At 32.5% G+C, this 12,328-nt stretch overlaps 3 protein-coding genes and 1 long non-coding RNA gene across 4 annotated transcripts; 1 reads left to right on the top strand and 3 right to left on the bottom strand.

Annotated features, from left to right (window-relative positions):
* Positions 1-2,473: 2,473 nt before the first annotated feature.
* On the bottom strand, positions 2,474-3,192 carry LOC147925245 (uncharacterized). The gene is made up of 3 exons (XR_015583833.1): positions 2,989-3,192; positions 2,786-2,864; positions 2,474-2,678 (listed from the first exon to the last, which is right to left on the bottom strand). It is a non-coding gene; the product is annotated as an uncharacterized LOC147925245 (long non-coding RNA).
* A 3,520-nt stretch (positions 3,193-6,712) lies between these two features.
* Positions 6,713-7,627, bottom strand: LOC104750147 (uncharacterized). The gene is made up of 3 exons (XM_019237715.2): positions 7,488-7,627; positions 7,327-7,405; positions 6,713-7,198 (listed from the first exon to the last, which is right to left on the bottom strand). Exons 1-3 carry the CDS (start codon positions 7,488-7,490, stop codon positions 7,017-7,019), a joined length of 264 nt encoding a protein of 87 aa, XP_019093260.2. The 5' UTR covers positions 7,491-7,627; the 3' UTR covers positions 6,713-7,016.
* A 616-nt stretch (positions 7,628-8,243) lies between these two features.
* On the top strand, positions 8,244-10,343 carry LOC104750146 (uncharacterized). Its single transcript, XM_010471903.2, has 2 exons — positions 8,244-9,292; positions 9,630-10,343. Exons 1-2 carry the CDS (start codon positions 8,739-8,741, stop codon positions 10,081-10,083), a joined length of 1,008 nt encoding a protein of 335 aa, XP_010470205.1. The 5' UTR covers positions 8,244-8,738; the 3' UTR covers positions 10,084-10,343.
* A 66-nt stretch (positions 10,344-10,409) lies between these two features.
* On the bottom strand, positions 10,410-11,372 carry LOC104750145 (thioredoxin H7). Its single transcript, XM_010471901.3, has 3 exons — positions 11,091-11,372; positions 10,784-10,906; positions 10,410-10,661 (listed from the first exon to the last, which is right to left on the bottom strand). The coding sequence occupies exons 1-3, from the start codon at positions 11,220-11,222 to the stop codon at positions 10,530-10,532; spliced, it is 387 nt and encodes a 128-aa protein (XP_010470203.1). The 5' UTR covers positions 11,223-11,372; the 3' UTR covers positions 10,410-10,529.
* Positions 11,373-12,328: the final 956 nt, after the last annotated feature.

The following is a 12,328-nucleotide window of genomic DNA, read 5'->3' as shown; positions in this document are numbered from 1 at the left end:
AGCGTTATACCTTGGTTTCCCGCAGAACTTGCAATGCTCCAACTTCTCATCATCTTTCCAAAAGAGCTTACAATTATCTATATATACATCATATGTATAACACAGTAATCCTAGCTTTCACATCAAAGTCTTTGTCTCATAGTATGAACCGGTTGCCTGATTACCCTCTGGTAAATACTCCGTAAACAATCTTGTCCATGAATCCATGCAATTTTCAGAAAAATTGTAGTCGACCTTATTAATCATGAACCAAGCTGCCAACGATAATGGCGATTTCCCTTTTCGACATCTATCATACAGTGGATTGTTTGCAGCAGCGAACATATCATAAAACCGTTTTGCTTCGTGGGTGGGTTCTTCATGAACATGATCTTTTCCAACTTTCATGTTCATGATACTCGTTATATGGTACAGAACCATGAAATGCATCATTCACCATCCCACCATATACATTCTCCCCATCAAATACTATTGGTTCACTGCACTAGCATAATCTGTAATATTAGCATAATGACTCAAATTTGAGGCAGATTTCAAAGACTTTGAATTGTTACATACTACACAAGGGCAGTAAAACCTACCTTTGCTATTTTGTGCATGGCTAATGGCAAAAGCGATGAACTCTTCCACACCCGCCGAATTATCCAATGAGATATGATTAATGAATGGATCGATCCGATTGTACATCCATGCTATTGATGGATTGTTCCACATTGTTTTTTTTTTTCTGTTTTTGTTTTCTTATTTTTTTTCTTTTTTTTTTCTTTCTCTCGTTTTATTTCTTTGATGCCGATGTAAATACAAGAAGAAGTGGTGCCATATATATATGAGAAATTTTTCGACTCTTTTGCGACCATTTCAGAAAGAGTCACAAAATTTCAGTACACCTAACACACATTTTGCACGTTTTTTGCCAACATGTTGCGACTCTTTTACGACTGTTTTTAAAGGAGTCCCAAAGGTTAAGTACAACTAGATTTCACATTCTCAACGTTTTTTGCCGACATGCCGCGAAGAGTTTGCTACTAAATGATACTCGAAAACGTCGTCGCAAATAAGTCGCCATATTGCGACTTATTTGCGACTATTTTTACAGACCACAACGGCATTTGCAAAGTACAAAGTCCATCTTTTTTTGCGACAAAATAAATTTAGTCACAAAAAAGTACGTATGCGGTCGCTAAATTGAGACGACAATTCGACTGTGTTGTTTCGTCGTAAATAAGCGACGCTTTTCCCTCCGTCTTTTTTTATGTTCGTAAATAAGTAGTAAATTAGTCATAAAAACATTGCATATATTTCCGACTAAAAAAAGAGAAACAATCGGTAGTCCAAAATTGCAGGTTTTCTTGTAGTGCACAATCACACTTTGCCTTTACCTGCGCTACAACACCAAAGAAAGGCGTAGGTATTACTAGAAATACTTAGTGAGGCAATCTTTCCATCTACTGGGATATACACAAAAGCAATAAGATCTCTCATGCCACAATCAACAAACAATAAAACAAACCAGGCATTGCACAAAGCAACATGACGTAACCGGTTGCTGCAGAAGAGTGTCGACGAACAATGGTCATCTAGTATCGACCGACACCATGCTCGACATTCCCAAATCCCTAAAAGTGTTGACCGACACCTCCAAATGGTGTCAACCGATACTAGTCAAATCCTCGAGTCGTCCTTGCATTGGTGTTGACTGACACCGATACCGAGCATCGATTTCCTTTGAATAGAACCTCTGAATCTCGCCTCCAAGCTTCTCCTTTTCGTCCCACACGATCCTAGGAACGAATCCAAGCCTCATGAGCCACGAAAAACACACACACAACCAAAAGAAACAACCACACAACACACAAAGTCACAGAAACAGATATCTTAGCTTAGATAAGCCATGTTCATGCACTCACCTTAGCCAAAAAATGAGATCTACGCCCCAAAGACAAAGCTAGCACCACATCAACCTCCCAACCACGTCCTTAACCTTGAATCCACACTTTCCATGAAGAAAACTCACTCACTGGACAAAAGATCTCCCAAAAATCTCAAGAATAACAACTGGAAACCCTTGTTTCTTCTTTTCTCTCGAAAAATGTGAAAACAGCTAAAGGGACGAAGAAAGTCGAATTCTACCTTTTAAACTCGAGTTTAGGGCTAATCCCAAACCAATTACGCAAACCGTAAAATTAAAATTAAACCGATTAATCTATTGGTGATTGGTGTCGATTGACACCACAATCTGTGTTGATTGCACCCCTACCAAAAATCTACTTTTTGGCGCGGTGGTTATGAAATAAATATATGTATATTATATTTTCCACGCAATTCTCGTCATAAAAAATAATACATCTACGAGACATTACCCGACTACACTAATAATAACTTCAATTTAACCAACAATAAAAGAAAAATCCAAACACTTCTAGAGAATATGGATACATAGATATGCATCATAATTTATTATTTGAAATCCAAATAACCTTACGAATCTTAATTAATTTTATTGTATTAAGAATACATAAATAAAAACATTTTATTATTTAGGAAGAAAAACATGAAAAAATGATTTTTTTTCGGTTGACAAATCTTTTCTACTTTCTTCATCATTTTAGTCCTATCAAATCCTTCTCCCTTTACGATTAGTAAGTTGGTATTTTCACTAGATGTCACAGATTGAACTCCTTACAACAAGAACAAAAAAATGATCAAACATTGTTTAAACTTTTAAAGACAAATTGAAATAATCAATATGTGATATCTATCAACTATTTTATTTATGATAGTGTACCTTCAAAACACAATATACAATTTCGAGCTTTCTGCTTCGCAGTTTCATCACTGGATTGCAGATTGACTGTAAATTCTTCCTGCAAAGAATTAAAGGTTTAGTGAATTTATTATATAAGTGGTAAGGGTTTTTGAATATATATATATATATATATATATATATATATATATTTGTTTAACACGCTTACTGCAATATTGACTAACCATTTTTTGAAAAATCTAAAAACTCAGAGAATCAGTAGAGATCATAAAAACAATGTGATTGAAAATTTCCAACCTATTGGCTTATAACATATATTTATATTGGATTATTAAAAAAATATCTTAAGAAAAGAAGTTTGCACAACAACAACAACAAAAAAAAGAAGTTTAGTTGATATATCAGAGTTTAATTTCCAAGAACATAAAAGAGTAATAAAAATATTAAAAAAAAATTAGTAACTGATAAAATATGTAATAAAATTTTATAGTATCTCTTAGTTAATTAATGTTATCAGCATCTCTTATTTAATTAATTTTATTGTATTTAGAAAAGATAAATAAATAAAGGATTAAGTGTCATATATATAAAACATAAATATGAACCAATTCGACTCATATTTTTTTAATTCATTAACTAAAAATCTCATACTCTTTAATTTACTTAGTGAATTAAACCATAAAGCCAAACCAACAATAACCGGTAGAAACCAAAACAATTCTCATAAACCAATTAACCAGCAAAGGTCGTAAAACAAGCGACATATATGGAGAAGAAATCCAGAGTATAGAAAAAAAAATTGAAAGAGATATATCCTGATGAGGAAATGTATTGGCAGCAGAAAGGTAAGAACTAAGAAGTTTTGGTGAAAAGTTAGATATAAAAACACATATTTTTTTCATGCATCTATTAAGCAGCGGCCGGTGAAAAATAGGATCGTCAAATTATATGGACCTGATAATATTTGGGATGAGTCGGCCTCGGGTATAGAGAATATCGCGTCGACTTATTTTCAGGATTTTTTTAAGAAAACTAATGTGAGTGGTACTTCAGTGATGATTCAAGAAGTTACTGCACTCATTACGGAAAGCATGAACAAGGACTTAACTAAAGAGATTTCCGAATCAGAAATTTGTAAAGCTTTGTTTGCTATACAACTGGAGAAAACACAAAGATCTGATGGAATGACGACCTTGTTTTTTCAACGGTTTTGGTCTTCTTTAAATGGGGACTTGTGGCTCTGGTTAAATAATTATTTCATACTGGACGTTTTAGTAATCAATTAAATATGAAAAATATTTGACTTATTCCGAAAGTCGATAAGCTCAGCGTATAGAAGACTTTAGGTCTATTATTATTTGTTATGTTAGTTACAAAATCATTTCTAAGGTCCTGTGTTTTCTGCTCAAGAGATTTTGACTTCTCTTATCTCGGGAAATTCAATCGGCTTTTGTTTTCGGTAAATCGACGTTGTTTTTTAATGGGTTAAAAAATAATTGAAGATGTAAATCAGAGTTTCTAGCTTTCAAAATGGAGGATGTCGGTCGAAACCAATGCGAAGATGGTGCATGGCTTTGGTGAGTGTCGGTCGACACCATGTGGATGTGTTGGTTGACACTTCTTGGATTTTTGGGGATGTCGAGCAGGTGTCGGTCGACACCAGTTGGCTAGTATTGGTCGACACCCTCTGGTGTCGGTCGACACTTTCCTCAGCAGGCGGATGATGTTGTGGTTTCTTTGTGTATCGTCTGGTTTGTTTGTTGTTTGTTGATTGTAGCACATGTAAATCTTATTGCTTGTGTGTATAACCCAGTAGATGAGAGGATTGCTTCACTAAGTATTTCTAGAAATACTTATGCATCTCTTTTGTGTTGTGGTGCAGGTAAAAGCAAAGTGTCATCGTGGAATCAAGGCGATGAAGAGGAGGATGTTCTAGACGCTCGATTGTTTGTTTTGTGTTTCTGTTAGGTTGATAGAAAGGAACGTTGTATCTAGAAGAAATGTTAGGTTGTTGGTTCTATGACATTGTTTTATACTTGTGGAAGAGTTGGATCTTTGGATATTCTTTATTCGTTTATTGGTTTAATGATTCTTGGTTATCCGCTAATTATATTGAACGATGCTATGTTTTTAGTAAGTATGAGATCACTAGATTTTAGGCTATAAAAAACAGATCAGGTTGTTTTAATTATACCGTAGACAACAATTATTACGCCATTGACATAATACTCCAGTTATAGACGCGAAATTAGTTATCCCACCATTAATCAATTTTGCAACTTTTTGCTTATCCACTTTCGAAACAGGAGGAGTACTCTATACAATGCGTTCTATTAATACTCTTATTCCTGAGGGAATGTTAACTTTCGTATACCCTTTATATCAAATAGATTTGGAAAGCAAAAAGTATTGCTTGAAGTTCAGTTTCTTGAACCTATTGCTTGACCCGATCCAAGATAAATTCCATGAATCACACATTATCCATCATTCTCTTAGAGGTGAGTTCATCTTAATCAAAGATCCATCATAGTTACACTCGCATCATACTTTATCAGGTGTAGGCTATACCGTGTAGCCCATTGATGACCTGATTCTTTATTTGGGAGACCTCCATTATGAGCCTAAAGTTATCAAAATGATAATAATAGATTTGGACAAATACTAAAATATTGTATAATTTTCATAAAATTTTTGTATTTAAATATCAGATAGTTTTTATTATTAATATTTTTTATCATTCTTTCTATTTTTGTTTTAATATGGATATGCTCGTTCATCAAAATGGTAGTGACATAATGGCAACACTAATACAATCCAGAATATATAATTATATGTTCTGATTTTTTTTTAACATTTAATTACAATAAATAGGTGTATTAGCCAAATTTTTATATTTGTAGGAAGCATATCCCTGATAGATTTATCATTTGTCAGTAGAATAAGGTCACTTCACATTTTCTGGTTTTTTTAATAATTGGTTTTGTAAACATTTGCATTTTATGAATTTAAAGTTATAAAACAAATTTGCCTACTCATTGAAGAATTTTTTGAGATAATTCATAGATATTTAAAAATCTTGTCATTTAAAATTATATATTATTTCAACAGTGTATAATAGAAATCATCAAATCAATGAGAGACACATATTACAACAACCTACTATTATTTCTCCTCGCCATTCTTGTGATAAAAAAAAAAAGAGAGCATCTACTAGATTTCATTTCGATAGAAACAGTATACAAGTAGAACAATAGAACTTGGGTTTAATCAATAATCAAAGAAAGATCCAAACATTTGTATAAGACATGCATTTATAGTTAAGCACCATACAATCTAGTTATAGTCCAAATTAAATACTTTAACATATCATTATTTAAGCTTTGTTTGTCAAAAAAAAATATTTATTATTTAAACTAGTGTTTAAGAAGGCGATCTAGGAGGCTGTGTATGCGCCGTCTAGGCGCCTAGCAGACCCTAGATAACGGCCTGAACCGACTAAAATTGCATAAATTATATTTAATATATATTTTTTATTTTTAACTATATATATTTAAATTATTATGTTTTATAAATGTATATGTAATTATAAACGTTCAAATGATTTAATGTAACTTAATAAATGTATTTTTCTAACTTTTCTTTATGATTTATGATTTTTTATTTTTTAACATATATTTTCACATAATTTTATAGATAATATTATACATATATATATATATTGTTTTATGTTGTAAACGTCTAAACCGCCTAAAAATCGTCTAAGTCCCGAGTAGGCGTTTAGCCGTTAGCAGTGTTCACGAAAGCGGTCTAGGCGCCGTCTAGGCGCTAGGCGCTTAGCAGACGCATAAATGACCGCCTAAACCGCTTCAAATTACATAAATTTTATTTTAATATTTATTTCTGATTTTTTACTTCATATAATTAAATTATTAAGCTTTATTCTATACATATGTAATTATAAAGGTTTATATTTTGTTAATATTACTTAAAAATGTATTTTTCTTACTTTTGTTTATAATTTATAATTTTTTATTTTTCAAACATATATTTTTACATAATTTTTTTTATATATATAATGTTTTATTTTGTAAACGCCTAAACCGCCTAAAACCGTCTAGGCTCCGATTACGCGTTCTAGGCGTTAGGCGTTGGGTCACCGCCTAAATACCGTCTAGAGCTTTCTTGAACACTGACTGTTAAGTATTGGGTCACCGCCCAAATACCGTCTAGCGCTTGTTGGAACACTGATTTATTAAGCACATGATTTATTAAGCACATGATCATTATTAAGCACATGATCACACGATGGGCACCTCTTTTCTTTGTTTGGGTTATAAATCTCATCTACCTTCCTCTGTATTTCGGTCTCATCAAATCCTTCTCCAAACACGAGTAGTGCGTTCATTTGTGGATAAAAGTTTACAGAAATAACTCCTAAAAAAACATTCGTAAACATATTTAAAAGCCCAATTGCAATGTTTATATGTAATATAGATACAATATATAACTAACAAATGGTTTATATTAGCTTAACGTAACCATCAGACAGTGTTAACGTATACCTCCAAAACTATAAACACAGGTTATAGCTCTTTGCCTGTTATCTTCATAAGTATCTCCTAACTTGAATGTATAGTTCCCCTGAAAAAAGAATAGGTTATAATGTAAGCAATACATGGTTATGTATGTGTACAACTATATTTTATATTTTTTTTTAACTGACCATTCTTTGAAACTTAAAAATTCGGACTTTGACTAGAGACGATAAAAAAAAAAGGGTCTGACTGCAAGTTTGCAAATTAGTGGCTCCTCAATACATCTATTTATATTGGACTATTAAAATGCACAGTTTTGATATGTTTTTCTAGTTACAACAATGTGACACATAGCAAAATTCAGCTTCCAACATCTGTAAGGTTTTATAAAGACTCGTCTTATTAAATCTAAATTAACATTTTTATATGGCAATAAATCTTCTCAATATATATATATATATTTACTTTTACTTAGTCTCTAGATAAATGGTTTTAAGAAAGTCAATAATTTTGTTTTAAAATGTAATTGTATCTAGTTGAACTTAATTAATGGTCTTTGTAATATTAAAAAAAAATTGTGACAAAGAGAGAAGTTTAACTATTTTCTCTCACAATATTCACTAAATTAAAAAAGAAATTATTCCACATAAATTGAGTTATTATTTTTTATAAAAATTAGAAATTAATTAAATGTTTTACAAAAATAATATTATAATATATTAAATATTTTTATATAATCCAATTAAAAAAAATATAATCTCGTTAAATTTAATTTAATCATTTTAATAAATTATATTGTGATTGCATATAATTAAATATATTCTGATTACGTGTAATATTATTTTCTGAAATATTTGAAATCACTTATAAGAAAATCGTTTGTCAAAATTATACTTTATGTTTGCTGTTATATATAAATAAAAAAATATTATTATTCACAACTTAGCAGAGTAACGCTTGAGACATGAAATCTGGAACAAAAGAATGAAAAGAAACTGATGTCTTGAGGTGTTCTTTGTTTTGCTTTACATCAACTTCGACAACTTAAAATTTTGATTGATATGTCACCATTTGCTAGTGCACCAAGGAAAATTTTCATTTTCCTTTTCATTTTGAAGTTAACATTTCCCTGGTGGTGGTTGAAGAGTCTAACCGTATTTTCATATTTATAACTACAAATACAAGCACGACAATAATTGTAAAATAGAATAAAGGTTTCAATTACGAGTATTCAAAGATAAAATTGTCTCCCATTACATTATGCTTGTCATGTTTCTTCTTCTAACCTTACTTACAAACACGTACACCACTCCTCTTCTTCTTCATCTCCCTCCTCACGCTTTCTCTTCTTTTTTTGTTCTTTCTCCCTAACTTTGTCTTTCTCATTCTCAACACTTCCTCTTAAGTTTCGTGAACTATTTCCAACTGTTCTTATCAAAATGGGGGTTGACTACTACAACGTGCTCAACGTGAATCCAAGCGCAACCGAAGACGATCTAAAGAAATCGTACAGAAGGCTTGCACTGAAATGGCACCCTGACAAGAACCCAGCTTCAAACAAGAAAGAAGCTGAAACCAAGTTCAAAGAGATCTCTGAAGCTTACGATGTTTTAAGTGATCCTAACAAACGTCAGATCTACGATCAATACGGTGAAGACGGACTCAAGTCTTCCGATGTACCTACCGCGTCAGAAACGGCGTCGTCTCAGCAAAGAAACTACTCTTCCGTTAACAATGCTGGATTCAGGTATTATCCACGTGATGCTGAAGATATTTTCGCTGAGTTTTTCGGTGCATCTGAGAAAGTCTTCGGCGGTGGTGGTGGTGGTGTGAGGTTTAAAAGTGCGGAGGCCGGAGGTCAGACGAATAGGAAAACTCCGGTGAATAGGAAAGCTCCAGCTATTGAGAGTAAACTGGCTTGTACTCTAGAGGAATTGTATAAAGGTGGGAGAAGAAAGATGAAAATTTCCCGCGTTGTTCCTGATGGTTTTGGGTTAGTCTTCCTTAACTCTCTTTTACTCTTGATCTTGATGAGAACTCACCATTTGGATTCGTTAAATTCGTGATTCATGTGTTAATAACCCTAATGGTGTATAAATATAACCAAGTGCCTTGGTCCAGTGGTAAAGGTAGAAAAGTTCCCCTGACCCCAAGAGATTAGTCTAAATATTTTCTTGTTCTGCTTTTGTGATGAATCTTGAAAATTAGTGATGTTAATTATTTTTTTGTGATCTTGCTTATTAGTTTTTTTGTTACTATATTTGATGATTTTTCTTAGGTTAGTTTGGTTTCTTGATTGTGTCAATCTCTTAAATATGATTTGATTGCAGAAAGTCAAAGCCAGTTGAAGAGATCTTGAAGATAGACATAACACCAGGATGGAAGAAAGGAACAAAGATAACATTCCCCGAGAAAGGAAACCAAGAACCAGGTGTAACTCCCGCGGATCTCATCTTTGTTATCGATGAGAAACCGCACTCGGTTTACAAAAGAGACGGTAATGATCTGATTGTAGATAAGAAAGTTACTCTTTTGGAGGCGTTGACAGGGATCACTATAAGCTTAACAACATTAGACGGGAGGAACCTGACTATTCCGGTTTTGGATATCGTTAAACCGGGTCAGGAGATAGTGATTCCTAATGAAGGAATGCCCATCTCTAAAGAACATTCCAAGAGAGGAGATTTAAGAATCAACTTTGAGATAGGTTTTCCCTCGAGGCTAACATTGGAACAGAAGACAGATCTCAAGAGAGTTCTTGGTGGAAGTGGTATTGGCAACTAATTCAAGATAATCTTGAATTCAAATGTCAATTCAGTGTGTACATATACAGAATTGATCGTTTTTTTATTTTCAGTTTTGATCTCATTTCTTGATGGCGAAATTAGTAACAGAATTGATTTTTTTTTAAAACGCTCTCGATGATGTAATCCAATTTATCCTGATATTTAATTTAAAATATTCTAGTAACCTTTGGTTTGTACCTTTTTTTTTTTTTTTCTTTTTTACCTTTGATAGGAATAAATTTTATACCAATGTGACTATCGTACCGCTTAAGAGATTATAGTTTTTGTGCTCATGTCAAAACACAGAATGAATGATGTCTCAAGGGTGTCCAAACATATTTTGACAATTTTATTCACTCTTTGAGAAAACGACAAACCAAATGGTATAAAACTCAAATTCAAACAATCAAACCACGCTCACAAGTAAACTTCTTTAGTTTTGTTTTAAACACTATGTTTTTCAATCTTGTTCACAAGTTCAACAGGTTTGGCTCCAACAACCCTATCAATCTCTTCTCCTCTCTTCACAAAAACAAAAGCTGGAAGTGTAATAGCTTTGTAAGTCGCAGCCACATCCTAGAATATATACAAAATATCTTAGTCTTAAAACTCAACGTTCATGACTTAAGTTACAATAAAACCATATACATAAGAGTACTCTCCTTCAAGTAATAATAATAATAATAAAGAGTAGTTACCATTAGCTTATCCACATCAACCCTAGCAAACACAACGTCTGAGTACTTGGAAGCAATCTCTTTAACTCTAGGTTCCATCGCTTTACAAGGTCCACACCATGCAGCTGTGAAATCAATTACTAGCTTCAAAACCACACAACAAATTTTTCCCAAGTTAGCTTAATTAAGAACAAAACCATTTCATTTACATGTAAACAAATCTAGAAAATACAAATAGTATAAGATTCATCTACAAACATCTTGGATGCGAGATTAGTTTGGTTACAGAATTGAAATACAATATACGTGGTTTTCAAGTAATGCATACCAAATTATTTGAGCCTTTCATGGAATCAAAGAGAGATCTCCATTGTCTTCTTGATTCGATTTCAACAGCCATGGCATTCTTGGTTCCCACTGATGAATGAACATCATGCACAGATGAAACATTGGAACCCATTATTTTCTGAATGTGTATCTATGAGGAAATTATATTTACTTATTTGCTTGTGACTGATATGTATAGAAGAGAAAGATGGAGGAGTTTATATAAGTTTTTAAGTCGACCAAGTTTATTCATTAAAATATATACGTTATTGCAATGGAATATGATTCAATTTGCGATCCTTCTCTAGCCATTGGTTTATTATTTCAAGAATATGGAGCTTATCCCAATTTAGTTTCACATTCATATTCCATTAAGTTGTTTGATATTCTCCACTACGTAAAAATAAAGCTGGTTTCAAGGAACTAGGTAAGCTATATCATGCACTCGCAAACTTTTTTTTTCTTCTGTGGATAACAATTAGCGACGGATCGATTTTTTCTTATAAAACAGTAGGTAAATTGAGTTGTCATGAATTTATTTTACTTCATTTTTTCCACACTATTAAAAAATTTAACCTCAAGCGGATCGGAGTAATGTGCACTATTTACTTCAAGGATCTGATGCCTAAATAATCTACCTTTTTTTTGTTTTTGCACAGAAAACATGTTACTAAAATCTATATTAACCAAGGAATCATATACCGGATAGCAAAATAATAACTTTATGTATACCTCCTCGTCATGTATATGGGGTGTTTGATGTTATTTACTTATCTTTCGTGTTATCTTCCACATGTCTATGTTACAATCACATAGAAATTTACGGATATTAATTAGAATAAAACAAGAAAAGAAATGGTGGGCGCACAAACTAAAAAAAAAAAAAACAAGAAAAGAAAAAGTAAAAAACACGATACCGATACGAGCTGTAAATTTGTAATTTTGTTTGTGGCTGTGAGAAGCTGTCATCAAGCTCCTTATTCCATTTTGGTACTTGAGAAACGTGCAAAAATAGGAATAATAATCGAAATTGATTGATAATTTATTCTATATGGAGGGACAAAACAAGACATGCACGTACATAACTTTTTTCTCCCATAAACTTTCACATCTTCCTTTTCATGCTCACAAATATTCTAATTCGAACTACGAATAGTGAATCAAAAATACAATTCGGTGACGATCAATACCTTAATATTTTGGAACATGTTGGAAGGGTTTCACACGCCAAGTTGAAAA

This window comes from Camelina sativa, chromosome 16 (assembly GCF_030686135.1).
Source record: "Camelina sativa cultivar CO46 ecotype springtype chromosome 16, ASM3068613v1".
In the NCBI taxonomy this organism is placed as follows: domain Eukaryota; kingdom Viridiplantae; phylum Streptophyta; class Magnoliopsida; order Brassicales; family Brassicaceae; genus Camelina; species Camelina sativa.
Note: the sequence above shows the minus strand (reverse complement) of the source record. Positions and strands in the feature narration are given on the sequence as shown.